A 15500-nucleotide genomic window follows, 5' to 3' on the forward strand; every position below is an offset into this window, starting at 1 on the left:
CGTTTTTCACTCTGAGTTTTCTAAACCGGCTTCCTGAAACAGGGCCCTGACCTCCCCTGCCTCTTTTTGTCCATGCATTGTTGGCTCAGGCCTCCTGGCTCTGGCTCAATGCATGTAAATGACATCGGCAATCAGCAGCAGGTGTGAACAATTCTGAGTTGTTGTGTTTAACTAGTGTTGTATTTGTTGTAGTCGTGTTTAGTTGTTGCCTCCAGTTGCTTCGATCCCGTGTCATCAGTAAATCACTGTGAAAAATGGGTTTCAGTGACTGTTTAGAGTTTTACTGAAAAGTGGCTCCACAACATGATGTCAAAACTGTGTGAACAAGATAAAACGTGTTTAAGGTTTGGAAGAAGATAGACTCATTCAATGAAATATTTTAAGAATTTGAGACAATGCAAGTCTCTGTTTTGTAATCTGGCGCCCCCACAGCCGGACATGACGTCAAAGGTAAACTTCGTAAACAATAAATCCTGGAAAAACAACACTTTTCTTTCCTGTGTGATGTATGTGACCTCTCTGCTGCCGTCTCCGCTGAGTTTAGTTTCACTGTTGTGTGTAAAATAAAAGAGTGATACAGTGGAGAACAGATCTGTACTGAAACCTGTTTATTTTAAATATTAGACCATCTGAAAAGCAGGTTTGAAGCTTTGTTAAGTCAGCATGGATTTTTAATATGTTGCTGTTTTGTTTTTGTTTTTTTAATTTGTTGCACTTTGCACTTCCCAGCCACCGTAGTCCACATTAAACCGCGACCGTCGCCAGGTAACTTGGTTCCCCTTCAGCTGTTCCCTATCAGGTGAACAGGCTGTAACTTCAGGGTCAGTCGAGCTGATCGGTGGTGCCTTGAGGAAGACGTCGGCTCGTTATCTGTAAGAGAGGGTTACCAGGCGGAATACTTTGTAAAAAAAAAAAAAAAAAATTAAATTAGGATAATTTCCTTGTCTGAAGATAATATAATGTTGATACGCGTATGCATTTGCACGAGCTGGAGACCGTTTTTTCCCTGAAGTGAAAATGATGAATCTACGGATTCAACATTTGGAACACGGAGAGTGGAATATGTAAACGTAAACAAATCTAATCGGTCCAGCCGCCAAAGATATGCGGAAGCTCACCTTTTGCAGCAAGTGAGCGGAAACAGTATTTACTCTTTACTCTTTCTTTGATTTTGGTCATTGATCGCTGACAGGGAGCTTTCCGAAATACTGGGTTTGCAGGTATGATTCCATACATGTGTATAATGTGCTCTGCTCGGACTTTCGAGGAGAAAAAAAGATTATTTTGATTTAATTTAAAACAAGGACAGTGCTGCCTTTGTCCTGTGGGAGTGGCGCAGGTTACCACACTTGTACTTTTTTGTTCACTTTTTTTTTATTATAGAAAGTTGTAAAAAATAAATACAAATACATTAGCATCATATAATCGGACCATTTCGTTTTCATAGCCTGTAAGTTAATTCAGGGACATTTAATTTCGTCACCGAATTCCTGCTGGACTTTCTCTTTTGATTTGGACGTCACGAAATACTGAATTAAGCTTTAAATAATTACGCTTTGTTTTTTAAATAATCCAGATGCTGCACATCTAAAATAAGACACATTTATGTAAAAACACATTTCCATAGAAGTCTGTTTTAATGTAACTGCAAATGAAAGTGAAACTAAGATGAAGCCTGTTCTGCTTCGAAGATGACGGAGTACACAAAGGAAAGCAACAGGTCTTTTTTCGAGCAGTACATTCTGAATTAAATGAACGGAACTATTGCATAATTGGGTTAAAAGATTTGATGGATCCAGCCTGTTATACGTCTTTATTCGGACCGGACCATGTTGTTCACTTCTTAATGTAAAACAGTGACGTCACCTGATTTGTCCTTATGATATCATTACAGTTAGTGGGAACAGGAATACAGTTTAAGTAGTTTATCCATAGCATAGAAGAAAATTATAATAAATAATAAGTATTAAGTGTCTGTCTGTATTCTTTTTTTTCCCCAGACCTGTAGGATGCTTAATCCTTGCTTTGATGTCTTCAGTGTTTTGTACACTTGTATTGTCCTTGGTCTGATATCCTTGTGTCAAGGTAAATTATCCAGTCATTCATTTATATAAATAAAAGATAAATTGTAGATTCATGTTTTGATGCATGCTCAATCATCCAGGTAAGAAAATCCTAAATGTCCAGATAAACAGAATCAACCGTATGTTTACATACAGAAATGAATATTTAAATTTATGTATGATTAAGGGACCATCTCGAGTGTCCACTGTATAAAAATAATCAGTGACTACCATACTGCACAGCCAGACACTGGCCATCTCATAATAGTTTAACTGTACATATCAATAGCACACACCTTCCAAAAACTCATACAATGACATGCTGGGAAAAAAAAGGTTTGCAGGCTGGAAAAACTGACACTGTTTGACTTAAGTATATTTATACAGGTGTTTAGCCAGTATTAAACTTTTGATATAGTTGCTTGGCTTCATGAGTGAATGTGTTAAATCATTTGTAATATTGATACAATAGATAATGATTTGCAAATTACATAAAACACATATTTTATTTATTATTGAACAAAAGAAAGATTCCATCCATCCTCTGCGTATGTAACTAATGCTCACTGGGTGGCTGGAGCCTGTCCCAACTACCACAGGGCTCGAGGCAGGGTACACCCCGGACAGGTTGCCAGTTTGTCAAAGGGCTAACACAAAAAGACAGACAACCACTACAAAAAACATTATTTATTTTGAATTTGAAAGGTAATCCTGGAAAAGTAAGTATTACTAAAAAGAAACAACTGGAGGAACACTTTGCATTTAATTACATTAACTGGCAACAGGACAGTACATGACTGGGTCTAAGTCATTTTAAGAAAAAATGGACACCGTGTTCTGGACCATCTTGTTATCTCTGATTGTACAGGGCTACATTAGTGCCTATAGAATTGGCATCTTGCACATCTTGGAAAAGCATCATCAGTGGTTAAAGGTAAATACAGATCTTATGCTCCAATCTAGATGACATGTTTTTCAGGGAAGGCCTTACATATTTTATCAAGATAATAGAAAACCACATCTTTTACAACAGCACTGCTTCATAGTAGAATAGAATATAAGTTCTTAACTGACTTGCCTGCAGTTCAGACTTTTCACCAGTTAAAAAACATTTTGCACATTATAAAATGCAAAATCCAACAAAGATGATAGAAGACTGCTAAGTACCTAAAATCCTTTATCAGTCAAGAATGAGACAACATTCTGACCCAAAAGTCCAGCAACTGGTCTCCTCAGATTCCAGATGTTTACAGCTCTGCTACACAGTGGTGAACATGGCCCTATCCCAACATGTTTGAGACGTGTTGCTGTCATCACATACTTAATATTTTTCTTATAATGGTATATTTACACAGCTAAAGCATTTATATATTTTTTCTGGTTTCTACTGTGATGAAATTATTTTGTTTAATTTTTCTGTGTATGTACATTGACAGCAATTTCTCCAGATTCTCTGAATCTTTTTAAAATATCATGTACTGTACATGATAAGATATTCTAAGTCTCCACAATTTTACGTTGTAAAACATTATCCTACAATTGTTCCACAATTTGTAGACAGTCCTTTTACAGATTGTTGAACTGCACATCTTTACCTTTGAGATACTCTGCCACACTGCGATGCTCTTTTTATACACAGTTATGTTACTGACTTTTTGCCAACTAATCTAATAACTTGAAAAATGTTCTTCCAGATGTTCTTTCTTTTTAATATCACTTACATTTCCAGCCTTGTGTTTCCTTGGTCCAATGTTTTTAAAACGTGTGGCGGCAAACAAATTCAAAATGAACTAATATTTTTCGTCAAATAGCATAATGTCTGAGGTTTACAATATTTTCTATGTTCTATTATGATTAAAATGATTTTCTGTAATTGGCAAATCATTGCATTTTATTTTTAATTACTTTTTAGAGCATGCCCGCTTTTTGGAAGCTGGGTTTGTATATCAGATCATGAAATGTCATGACTAGCAAGTAGTACTAGTATAATTTCATGGTGGCAACACATTTTTTGATATCTCTTAATTCTGATGGTAAGAGCATTAGTATTACAAATCATCTGACACATTAATTCACAAATGTTATAGTATTGAGGGACTATATCAAAGTCTGTTATTTGCTAAATAACCACTGGCTTCGGATGTTATCAGTCAATTTAGAATCTGATTTCTGACACCCATTGAATGGACTTATAATATCTGAAGCAGTTGAAATAACTGTACATATTAAAGATTGAATCAAGCTATGTGAGTTTGTTGAACCTGCAAAATAATAATTCTATTAATAATAATATTTACTGACACATAGTTAAACCATTATGAAAATATTAAAGCATGATGAGATTTTAACTATGAAATCCTCTTCCTTATGGGTGTACACTTGATGGAACAAAATCTATGACCTGGGCCCTATTTCAGGAAGCCGGTTTAGTGCAAACTCTGAGTAAGTATACCCTGAGTTAACGAAAACTCTGGGTTTTCGGTTTCACAAAGCGAGTTCAGATTAATTCTGAGTGAGTTACTATGACGACACACTCCGTGAAGCTAACCTGCCCCCTAGCAGGTTTACTTCAACTAACCCTTGACGTTCTCCGCCTCTTTGTCAGAAACCTGACTGTAGGAAGTGTCAGACATGGCGTGCCCCTTCCTTGAAGAGCCAGTAGATGTTGAAGCCCAAATTCTCTGCAGAGCTCTCCGCCAGGAGAGAGTGATTAGAGCGCGTTTGGACATTTTATCATTTCCTGATGATTTTCTGTGTGAACGTTACCGTTTTTCAGCACAATCTATAATTTATTTGAATAACATCCTCAGGCCTAGTATTGCTCATGTGACACATCGCGGACATTCTCTCAGTTCATTACATATTATTTGTATTGCACTTCGGTTTTTTGCAAACGGGAGCTTCCTGTATAATATTGATGACGCTGAGCACGTTTCCAAGGCTACCGTCTGTCGGGCAGTCAGGAATGTTACAGTTGCACTGAAACGTCTCCTGTACTCGTTTGTGGTGTTCCCCGGTCATAGACCCACAAGATTCATCAAAGAGGGATGTCACAAAATTGCAGGTAGCAGGATGAACAAAACTTAATTCATGATGTGGTGATACTTGAACTACTACTTAAATTTTACATTTATTTTCACGGTTCCCAGGCGTGATTGGCTGTACAGATGGCACTCACATTCCAATCATTGCTCCTTCAGTAAATGAAGGAGACTATGTGAACAGGAAGTCTTTCCACAGCATTAATGTGCAGGTACATAGTTCCCTGTAGCATTTCAAACTAACAAATTATTTCATTATAGTAATGGATGCTAATTTGTGTTCTCTGCACTGTGAAGATCATATGTGATGCTGCCAACATTATCACAAATGTGGAAGCCAACTGCTCAGCCTCTGTGAGTGGTGGTGGTGGAGGACCCCCACCTGTCTTTCGGGCCTCCGCTTTTTTTCTGTTGGCTATAACGGGTCACATTTGAGCATACAGAGTAAGCAAATATTTACTTGTAATGTGCTCAGATAATTTCAATAAGTGCTTACAGAAAGAAAATTAATGTAGCCTCTAACAGCAATTGATTTACATCGGACAAACAGACCAAGCACTATGGCTCATAATACAATTACACCTTACCTGTTTGGACTATATTTTTATATTTCATTTTTACTTGCTGCCAGGCACGTTTGGGGCCTGTTGGGTTGCACCTGCGCTCACATCACGTCACAAAATAAAATGTATAAAATAAAAAATGAAATATAATAAAATAACGTGTTAAATGGGTGGAAATCCCTAGATCAATGTTTAAATTAACACTCACGCATTGACTCTGTCGGCTATGTTTTGCCATGTATGCTCCCTTTCTTTTGCAGCTGAGGCTGTGTTACTTTTTTTCTGCAAAATCAGAATTTCGGCCTCAAGCGCTGTAAAATACATTGACCGCGCCTTCTTTCCCTCCGTCTCCATGGTGACTCGCTTAATCTTTGCTCCACTAATCAGGGCTTTATGTATCCTCGTGCGCGCGCTTAACTTGGGGTTAAAGCAACTCCGCGTTGATTGAACTACTTGTTATCAGCCTTTCTGAAACCGAATATTCCGAGTTGGACAGTTCGGGGTTACTCAACCCTGAGTATCGTTTTTCACTCTGAGTTTTCTAAACCGGCTTCCTGAAATAAGGCCCAGTTTCTCAGATTAAGGATTAAGTCTGGACAGTGCATGTCTGATGAGTTAAAAATGAGTTACTTTTTAGACAGTCAAGGGTTGACATGGATCACGTGACCATAATCACGTGCGCCAATGAGTTCCAGAAGTCCAAAAACAATGGTGACACACAAACAGTGGTGGTGCTACATTTACCAACGTAGAAGCTTTACAATTACAGAGGAAAATCCAACAAACTCCAGTTAACCATGGTGATTTGAATCTGAAAGGATCTCCTTCTAGTGGTGTAAAGAAAATGAAAATGAAATTACAAATAACAGTCATTAAAAAATGTACCAAACCCAAAATAAACTAAATATTCTACAATTTAGAGCAAGTAAATAACAATCTTTAATAATCTATAACAATGATGCTAATAATACTACTAATAATAATTTATTAGCACTGTGTGTGGTCAAACATAAACATACACAAACACACACACACACACACACACATATAGTATACTAAAAACATCTTAACAGCCTTCCATATACCATGTACAAATAGTCAAGATCCAAAACAAGCAAGTATTTTTTTTTTCTGGCAGGTTATGAGCAAATTTATTCATAGAAGCAACTTTAGATACTGTATTTATTTTATATCATAGGACTCCCAAAATCTATTTCTGTTTAAAAAACTGCCTTAATGTTTTTTTTTCTTGTAAAATTTCTCAGTGTACTTTTGTTTCAATTAATTTCATTTCAGTTTTATTTCTACAACAACAGTTGCCTCAAGGTGCATTGTATTAAAAGGTAAAGATAACAATAATACAGAGAGATCAGAGTAAACCCCACCAATGAAATGACCCCCAATCAGCAAGCACTTTGGCAACAGTGGGAAGAAAGAATCCCCTTTTAACAGGCAGAAACCAGGTTCAGGGAGGTAATCAGTAACTAATTACAGATTACTTCCCCCAAAAAGTAATACCGTTAATTTACAGATTACTTATTTTCAAAAGTAATTAATTACTTAGTTACTTAGTTACTTTTTAAAAACACGATTTACAACCTGAATAGGTGATAAAGCGATAGATCTTTCAGCCCAATTTTACTTTTTCTGCATAATCGATCATACAAAATGTAATCAAATGGAAAAGTCCCTTTTAAAAAATAATAAAAAACTAATGAAACAATAAAACTTGTTTTATTACTTTTAATCTTTTAAATTTATGCATCAAGTAAAAATTAAATTATATGCAATATTCTCTGACTTGAAGAAATTAGTTTAACATTTAAACCTATTTTCTGCACATTCCAGCACATAAAATAAAATATTTTTTTTGTGTTTACACTCAGTCTTTCAAATAGATGCAAGTAAAACACAGCAGAAAATAAATAAAATCAAAGACTAGCGGTCCTGTTGCTCTATTTTCACCTGTAAACCAGGAGTAGGGTAGGCGGAGGTTTACCCTGGTGCAGGTGTGTTGCAGCGGTCAGTTGAAGAATCCGCGAGTTTCTCTGTGAGTTTCCCATTACGTGGTAGCGCACTTGGAGCTTGCTTGGAAGTTTAGGGGGGTTTTTCGCTGTAAAAAGAAGTTTTCTTCCCACGCACAACGGACACTAATGTTTTTGTCACTTTTTATGGAATCAAACTTAAAATAAGGTCAGTACTTCCACGCTTTAAACGCTGCACAGTCATACTCTCTCCCGCACTCAGTTTATTATCCATTGTTGATCTGTTGTCATGAACGTCGCACTCGCTTACGTCAATGTCATGAGACATTGTCGCAAAAAAAAAATCACGGTTTTAGTAACGCAGTAACACACGCAGTGTTATGTGGATATGTGAATTAATTCTAAACCAAACTTCATTGTCCTGTAAATTAATTCCTATATTTAAACACAAATGTAAATGCAATGTTATGTAAAAGCCTCTACACTAATATGGTTTATGTTGCCACTGTGTGGCTGTAAGTGCAGCCATGACATACTCTCATCTCAAGGTTAAGTTCTTTATTACTTTTCTCACTGGGAATAACACGATGAACTGGCCCCATCTGTGATATTTATATTATTTAATTAATAATATCCATAACTGCTTATGTTATTTTTTTAGACATTCAAAGTTACCACATTAGTTAAGTTCGCCAGTCACTGACTCACTGGAATTATACCAAACTGTTATGTGCTTACAGTAATAACAAGGTTTGTTGTTCATTTCTGTGTGAAATAAAAACAGAAGCCTTTGTTGTCTCAGGTCAGTCAGAGGTGATTGGTGCAAATCAGCCAGTTGCTGCAACCATGGATGCTTCAGACATGACTGTGGAGTGGAGTAGACCTGACCTGGACCTCAGATTAGTCCATGTGTGGCCGGAGAGACCTGAGTTACAAAATCCATCCTACAAGGGCAGAACATCTCTGTTTATTAATGAAATGAAACATGGAGAACTTTCTCTGAAGATCTCCAGAGTAAAACCGTCTGATGAGGGAAAATACAGATGCTTTGTTCCAGACCTGCGTAAAGACTCTAATGTTCAACTTGTTGTTAGTAAGTGGATGTCTAAGTTATTTAGCTTCTTCTATTAAGAACAATTCATTTACTATTAAACATCAGCTAACATTGGCTAACATTAGCCAAAAGAATAGAAAACTCTGAAACTCAGAGTTGATAAGAATTGAACCATGAAGTTACCTGAAAAAGCCAAAATCTGTCTCCATAACACACACCTCAGAGGCTAGTAGCAGAGAGAAAGATAAAGACAATATTTCAATTCCCATGACAATTTTCATGGCAAGCAATTGGTACATATCACAAAAACATTTGTTTATGCTGAGAAATAATCTCTCTATTCTCCAGTATTCTCTGGTAGTAGTGTCCAGTATTACAAATATTACAACAAAGTAAACAAGCCTTATCATTCATTAAGTTACACAACTCATTATCAGTTAGGAAAAGATTGAAGTCAGAACTATGTTCAAAGTCCACCAGCTGTGAAGTGAGACAAGCCTCTTTTTCCAGGTGCCGTCTCCTCACCTGTTATCAGCTTTGCAGGCCTCAATAAAACCATCAGTGGAGTGGTGTTACAGTGTGAGTCTGCAGGCTGGTATCCAGAGCCTGAGCTGCTGTGGTTGGACGGTGAGGGAAACCTCTCTGCTGGACCTACAGAGACCCTCAGAGGTCCTGATGACCTCTATACTGTCAGCAGCAGAGTGACTGTGGAGAAGAGACACAGCAACAACATCACCTGCAGAGTCCAACAGAGGAACACCAACCAGCGCAGAGAGACACACATACATGTTCCAGGTAAATCGAATGTTTTATTTAATGGGGCGACAACGAGCAATGGCAAGTGCGTAAGAGAGGTGACAGAGGAGGATGCTGGGATAGGGAGAGATGGACACATATGATTTGGTGACCCATAAAGGTCTGAGAGAAGAAGTGTTAAAGATATGAATCAAAGAATGATATTTTACTAATATATATTGTAAACAATGAATTATGAATTGTTTTATTAATTTCAGATGATTTCTTCTTGGTCAGTCCTTCTGGTCCACCCAGTCGTCCAATCAGTAATCCAAATGTCACTGTTGCCTCGGCTGTCAGTGTTGCTGTTGTTCTTCTTCTAATTGGTGCAGTTTTCTTTGCATGGAAGTGGAGAAGAGGCAAATTCAGTAAGTCATTGTTTTCTCTAAATGATGAATAATTGTGTTTTACCCTCGTAAATAAGAATAATTATTATTATTATTTCTCATATAATCAATCAATCTATCAAGAAATGATTTTATGTGTTACTTCTAAAAATATTTCTGAGTCCAGTGTAAAAGACTTAAAGGGATCTATTAGAACAACAATCACCTGAAGAATAGAATTGTTGACTTCTTAACCCTAAAAATGGTTCAGTTCCACAGAGTCTGCTCATCATTGTTTATTAGTAGAGAAACTCAAAATCCACCAACATTTCTAGTGTATTGTATTTGTTGGCTGTAAGAATGTATGTTGGCTAGGAACATACAACTAGGAACCCACAGGACGCAAACCTTCCCCCAAAAAATCAATGTACTCCCAGTGCCGGTCCCATATTTCCATACTGGATCTGTTGAGGCTTGGATTAACAACAAGTGTCTCCAGAGCTGTTGATAAACAGGGTGCTCATGGAAACAGTGCTACTGTTGTTTAAAGACAAAGGGAGAGGAGGGAGACAGCATGAGAGAGGGAATATTTTAGATATCAGTCTCATGACAACATGTTATATTGGGGTGATTTGGTACTATGAGGTCATTAAGATAGATGGAGCCAAATAGTTCAAGAATATAGATGACTACTCATGTGTGGTGTCCAGTGTTGGGAAGGTTACTTTTAAAATGTATTCCACTACAGATTACAGATTACATGCCCCAAACAGTATTTTGTAATGTATTCCATTATGTTACTCAATGAGAGTAACGTAACAGAAAACTTTGGATTACTTAATATATTATAATTCTTTTTACAACTACATGAATGTACTATGGCTGTGTGATTTATTACTATTACTGAAGGATACTCGCCATACCAATACCAACTAGATTTTTAAATCTTAATATAAAATGAGTAAGAGTAGGGTGGCCATTAGGTAAGGCTGGACTTTTTGCAGTGATCCCGTATAGAAAACTATTCCGCGCGTATATAAAACAGGTCTGCAGCTCTGAACCGTAGTAAAGGGACCTCTGGCTAATACGTCTGGTTCATTTTGGGCTCGTAGCTGAAAACTAGCTTTACTTTGTTGTCTGGGTCAACTCTGCTAGCAAGAGACAGAGAGAGGCTTTGAAAGGCTGCAGTCGAGTCTTAATAGCTTAGTTACAACTGGGCTACACTGACCATGAGGCTACATTCTTTAGGGCTGTGCCTGTAACACTCTGCCTATTGCCTTCATATTGAATAAGTTTTTGAACAATCACTTTTAAAAATATTTCTTCAGGTCATTATGCGGGCCGGAAGTAGAGGTGACATGAGACACAGACATTAGAGCCTCTTGATGAGTGTTTTGTTTGGTTTCCACGACGTGGAATTACCAAAAATAGAGAGGACATAGCCTAACATATGAAACTGGAAAATACCGCCGTGTAATCCATTTATTTCAACAGAGTAACTGTATTCTGAATACCACCTTTTTAAATGGTAACTGTAGCGGAATACAGTTACTCATTTTGTGTATTTTAAATACGTAACGGTGGTACGTGTATTGTGTTACTCCCCAACACTGGTGATGTCTGTCACTGTTTCTGTGCATCCGCAAGGCAAACAGTTGGTTTTAATCTGTAAATTCACCACTAGATGGCACTAAATCTCAATCACTGCTCATTTATTGAGGTTGCTTCAAATACTTTAATGTGTAATTTATTTATTTTTTCTCACGTTTACCCATTTACCAAAAAACAACAAGAACTTTGTTTCATATTGTTCTTCATCCATTTCTACTGCTTCTTTTATTTAACAGAAAAAAAGAAGAGTGAGGAGGATGGAGCTGAACAGGCCAGGAAGAAAAACACGATCAACTCTAAAAACAGTGGGATGCCAGTGGTGGAAGAACAAAGCAAACCACTCATGACAGGAAGAGAAGAAGATGATGATGTGGACAGCAGAGAAGACCAAAGACATGAAGATGACAGAGAAACCAAACAAGATGAGTTTGTTTTAGAAACAGAACAAATAAAGAACATAAACAGTCCACAAGAAAAGAGAATAAATCAATCTACTGTTAATGACAAAGAGTCTTTGATTACAATAGAAAAAGAAACAAAAGAAAAACAGGAAGTGACAGGAAGAGAAGAAGAAGATGATGTGGACAACAGAGAAGAGAAAAACTTTAAATCGGAAAGAGAAACACAACACGATGTTCATGAGACAGAAAGGGAGCAAGGAAGGGACACTGAGAGTCCACAAGAAAGGCGAATAAATCCATCTACTGTTAATGACAAAGAGTCTTTGATTAAGATGGAACACAAAACACAGGATATGACAGGAAGAGAAGAAAAGGATGATGTGAACAACAGTGGAAAGAAAAAGAGACAAAAGAAAATGGTCATGAAAAAAACCAAAAAGAAACTGAGCAAAGAAGTGGACACTGACAGTTCAGAAACAAAAACATCTGCTGTGACTAAAACTGAGCCTCAGTTTAAAATGAAACAAGAAACACATGAAGAACAGAGCAGGAGAGGAAGACATGAAACACATAATGTGGACATCAGAGAGCAGAGAAGTAAAGATGGAGAAACACAACAAAATCAGCCTGTGACAGAAACAGTTCAAACAAGGGACACTGACAGGCCACAAGAAAAGAGAATAAATCCATTAACTGTTAGTGACAAAGAGTCTTTGATTACAGTAGAAACACAAGACATGACAGGAAGAGAAGAAAAGGAAAAAGAGACACAACGAAATGATCATGATAAAAAACAAAAACAGGAAGAAACAGAGCAAAGAAGCAACACCGACAGTCCAGGAACAAAAACATCTGCTGTGACTGTGAATGAGCCTCAGTTTGAAATGAAACAAGAAACACATGAAGAACCACGGAGAGAAAAAGAGACACAACAAGAGCAGCTTGTAGAAAAAAGACAGATGGAGAGAAATGTTGACATGAAAGAGTCAGAAACTGAGAAAAAGAGAGCAGAGGAAAACAGTGGTGAAGTAAACAATCTTTATTCTGTGTTTATGGCACAGAAGGAGACACAGAGAGAGAAACTGGAGGCAGAACAACAGAGAGAGGAAAACCAGAAGAGGCTTCAACCAGAGACACGAAGGGAAAAAAAGAAAGATGAGGGAGAACTGAAAATAAGGAAAGACAATAAAAAACAATATCGCAAGGAAGAAAAAACAGAGAGGAAGAATCAAAGAACAAAAAATTGTCTACAAGAAAGACAGGAGGAGGAGCTGATGGAGGTCGACACCCAGAGCAGAAAACCACATGGGGTCTGCACACTGCCAGTCAAGGAAGAGAAAATGCAAGCAAGGAAGCATCAGAATTCCCAAAAGGTAAAAGAGTGTGTGAACAAACAAAATGATCAGTTTATGGACGTTGACAATTTTCCTCAGAGTCAATATGCTGCAACATCACAATCGTATGAACCCATGCAATGGACCAAAGATCAGCAGAAGCTGCCAGTTCAAACAGAACCACAAGAATGTCTGAAAGAAAAGGATGAAGATCAGATGGAGGCTGAAGAATATTCAGGACTTCAGTTTTCACCATTTACAGAAGAACATAAAGAGGAGCCCATGCTATTAGGAGAAGAAAAGTCCTTTAATTTTTCTTTTCATCTGAGCAGTGATCAGGAACCACGGAGAGAAAAAGAGAGACAACAAGAGCAGCTTGTAGAAAAAAGACAGATGGAGAGAAATGTGGACATGAAAGAGTCAGACACTGAGAAAAAGAGAGCAGAGGAAAACAGTGGTGAAGTAAACAAAGTAAATTCTGTGTTTATGCCACAGAAGGAGACATGGAGAGAAAAACTGGAGGCAGAACAACAGAGAGAGGAAAACCAGAGGAGACTTCAATCAGAGACACGAAGGGAAAGAGAGAAAGATGAGGGAGAACTGAAAATAAGGAAAGATAATAAAAACCAACCAGAGGAACAGAGGGGTCAGACAGAAAGCATGATTTCATCAGTCCAAGTTCCACTGGATACACATCTGAAAATACAAGGACAAAACCACAAGAAACAACCAGAGGAAACATGTCAACAGAGCCCAGAACAAATCAGAGAGCAGCCAGAGAAACTGAGAGGAGCAGAGAGGAAAGAAGGAGCTCAGGGAAAGAAGCTGGAGGTTAATGAAGGGCTCACATCTGAGGAAACAAAGAGGAAAGACAAGGAGAGAGAAAAACTACAACTCCCACATGAAGGAGAGCTGCAGGCGGAGCAACAAGTGAACGTAAATGAAAAACAGCAGCTGGAAGAATCTGTCAGTCTCACAGAGAGAGGAGTCTGTGTGGAAGAAAAACAGGAGGAGGAGCCGATGCAACGAACATGTGATTTTGATCAAAAGAATAACCAGAGTAGAAATCGTCCAAATGCACTGAAACTGAATGAGGTCTGCACACTGCCAGTCAAGAAACAGAAAGTTGAGGAAGAAAGAAGAGCAAGCAAGCATCAGAATTTTAAAAAGCCAAAAAAGTATGTGAAAAAACAAAATTGTGATCATATGAATGTTCATGATGCAGCTCACAGTCAATATGCTGCAACATCACAATCGTATGAACCCATGCAATGGACCAAAGATCAGCAGATGCTGCCAGTTCAAACAGAACCACAAGAATGTCTGAAAGAAAAGGATGAAGATCTGCAGGATCAGATGGAGGTGGATTAACATTCAGGAACAAAAGAGCAGCTTGTTTTAGCTCAAACTCAAAACCTCTGCTGCAAAGAGAAAGTCAATTTGAAGGTTATGTGACTTGGAAATATTCAACTTTAAAATTAATTTATTTCATGTTGATATTTTTTTGAATAAATATATCTGCTAATGCATCAAAACATAATTCTTCTGTTCATATCATATTCTTCAGTTCTGCATGTACTCTGTGATTTTCTCTCCACATTTTACCTTTAAAATCTATCTACTTCGCCTTGTTTGGTATCATTCTTTTCAGCACAACCTCACGTGTCTGAATTTACAGTTATGTTTTCATTTTGACATACTGTATTAACACAATTGATCTAAAATCAGACAAAAAACATATGAACTGAGTAGAAAAAGTTATATTTTTACTGTAACAGCAACAAACATGTTTAATGAATCATATTTCATAACTTTAAATGCAAATATAAATTGTCAATTTGCACAAGTTTTGCAAACAACAAAGTTATTTGCATCCATTTACCTTTTACCTTGATTTTGTAAATAACTATTTACAGAACAATCAGTTGTTCTGCATTCAATAAGATGCCACACAAATTATTTGTGCCACTCCAAAAACATAATTTCTGGCTTATGGGTATGTGTTTACTATATCATTTAAGATTCCATGTCACAAACTACGTGCCATGTCACAAAACAATGAAAATCCGACAAACTTCGCTACTAAAGAGGCGCGCTCATATCTGACAAGCCTCCGCGACACCCCCTATGCGTATTTCATGAAGTGCAGTCTGTGGCCGCCATACCACCGAACGAAACAAAATAGGCTGGCTCACTCATGACCAACGGCAGCAACCCCCCGCCGCTATTTAAATAAAATAAAATAAAGTTCGGGGGCACCTGCTGCCGTGTCGTTTAATTTGTTCGAATCACATTTAGCCAATAAAATGTGTGCTTTAGTTTCTGTG

The 15500-nt window shown here is 37.5% G+C and overlaps 1 protein-coding gene and 1 long non-coding RNA gene across 2 annotated transcripts; both read left to right on the forward strand.

The window, feature by feature from the left end:
- Positions 1–1139: 1139 nt before the first annotated feature.
- Positions 1140–8500, forward strand: LOC143415019 (uncharacterized). The gene is made up of 3 exons (XR_013095627.1): positions 1140–1220; positions 2001–2085; positions 8455–8500. It is a non-coding gene; the product is annotated as an uncharacterized LOC143415019 (long non-coding RNA).
- LOC101471363 (uncharacterized) lies at positions 8499–14704 on the forward strand. Its single transcript, XM_076880322.1, has 4 exons — positions 8499–8745; positions 9217–9501; positions 9720–9869; positions 11675–14704. Exons 1-4 carry the CDS (start codon positions 8499–8501, stop codon positions 14542–14544), a joined length of 3552 nt encoding a protein of 1183 aa, XP_076736437.1. The 3' UTR covers positions 14545–14704.
- The last annotated feature ends 796 nt before the right edge of the window (positions 14705–15500 follow it).

Source organism: Maylandia zebra, linkage group LG3, assembly GCF_041146795.1.
Source record: "Maylandia zebra isolate NMK-2024a linkage group LG3, Mzebra_GT3a, whole genome shotgun sequence".
NCBI lineage: Eukaryota > Metazoa > Chordata > Actinopteri > Cichliformes > Cichlidae > Maylandia > Maylandia zebra.

Coding starts and splice junctions, on each gene's coding strand:
- LOC101471363 (XM_076880322.1), top strand. CDS start 8,499: ATGGATGCTTCAGACATGACTGTGGAGTGGAGTAGACCTGACCTGGAC. Junction 8,746..9,216: donor TAATGTTCAACTTGTTGTTA/GTAAGTGGATGT, acceptor CTCTTTTTCCAG/GTGCCGTCTCCTCACCTGTT. Junction 9,502..9,719: donor GACACACATACATGTTCCAG/GTAAATCGAATG, acceptor TATTAATTTCAG/ATGATTTCTTCTTGGTCAGT.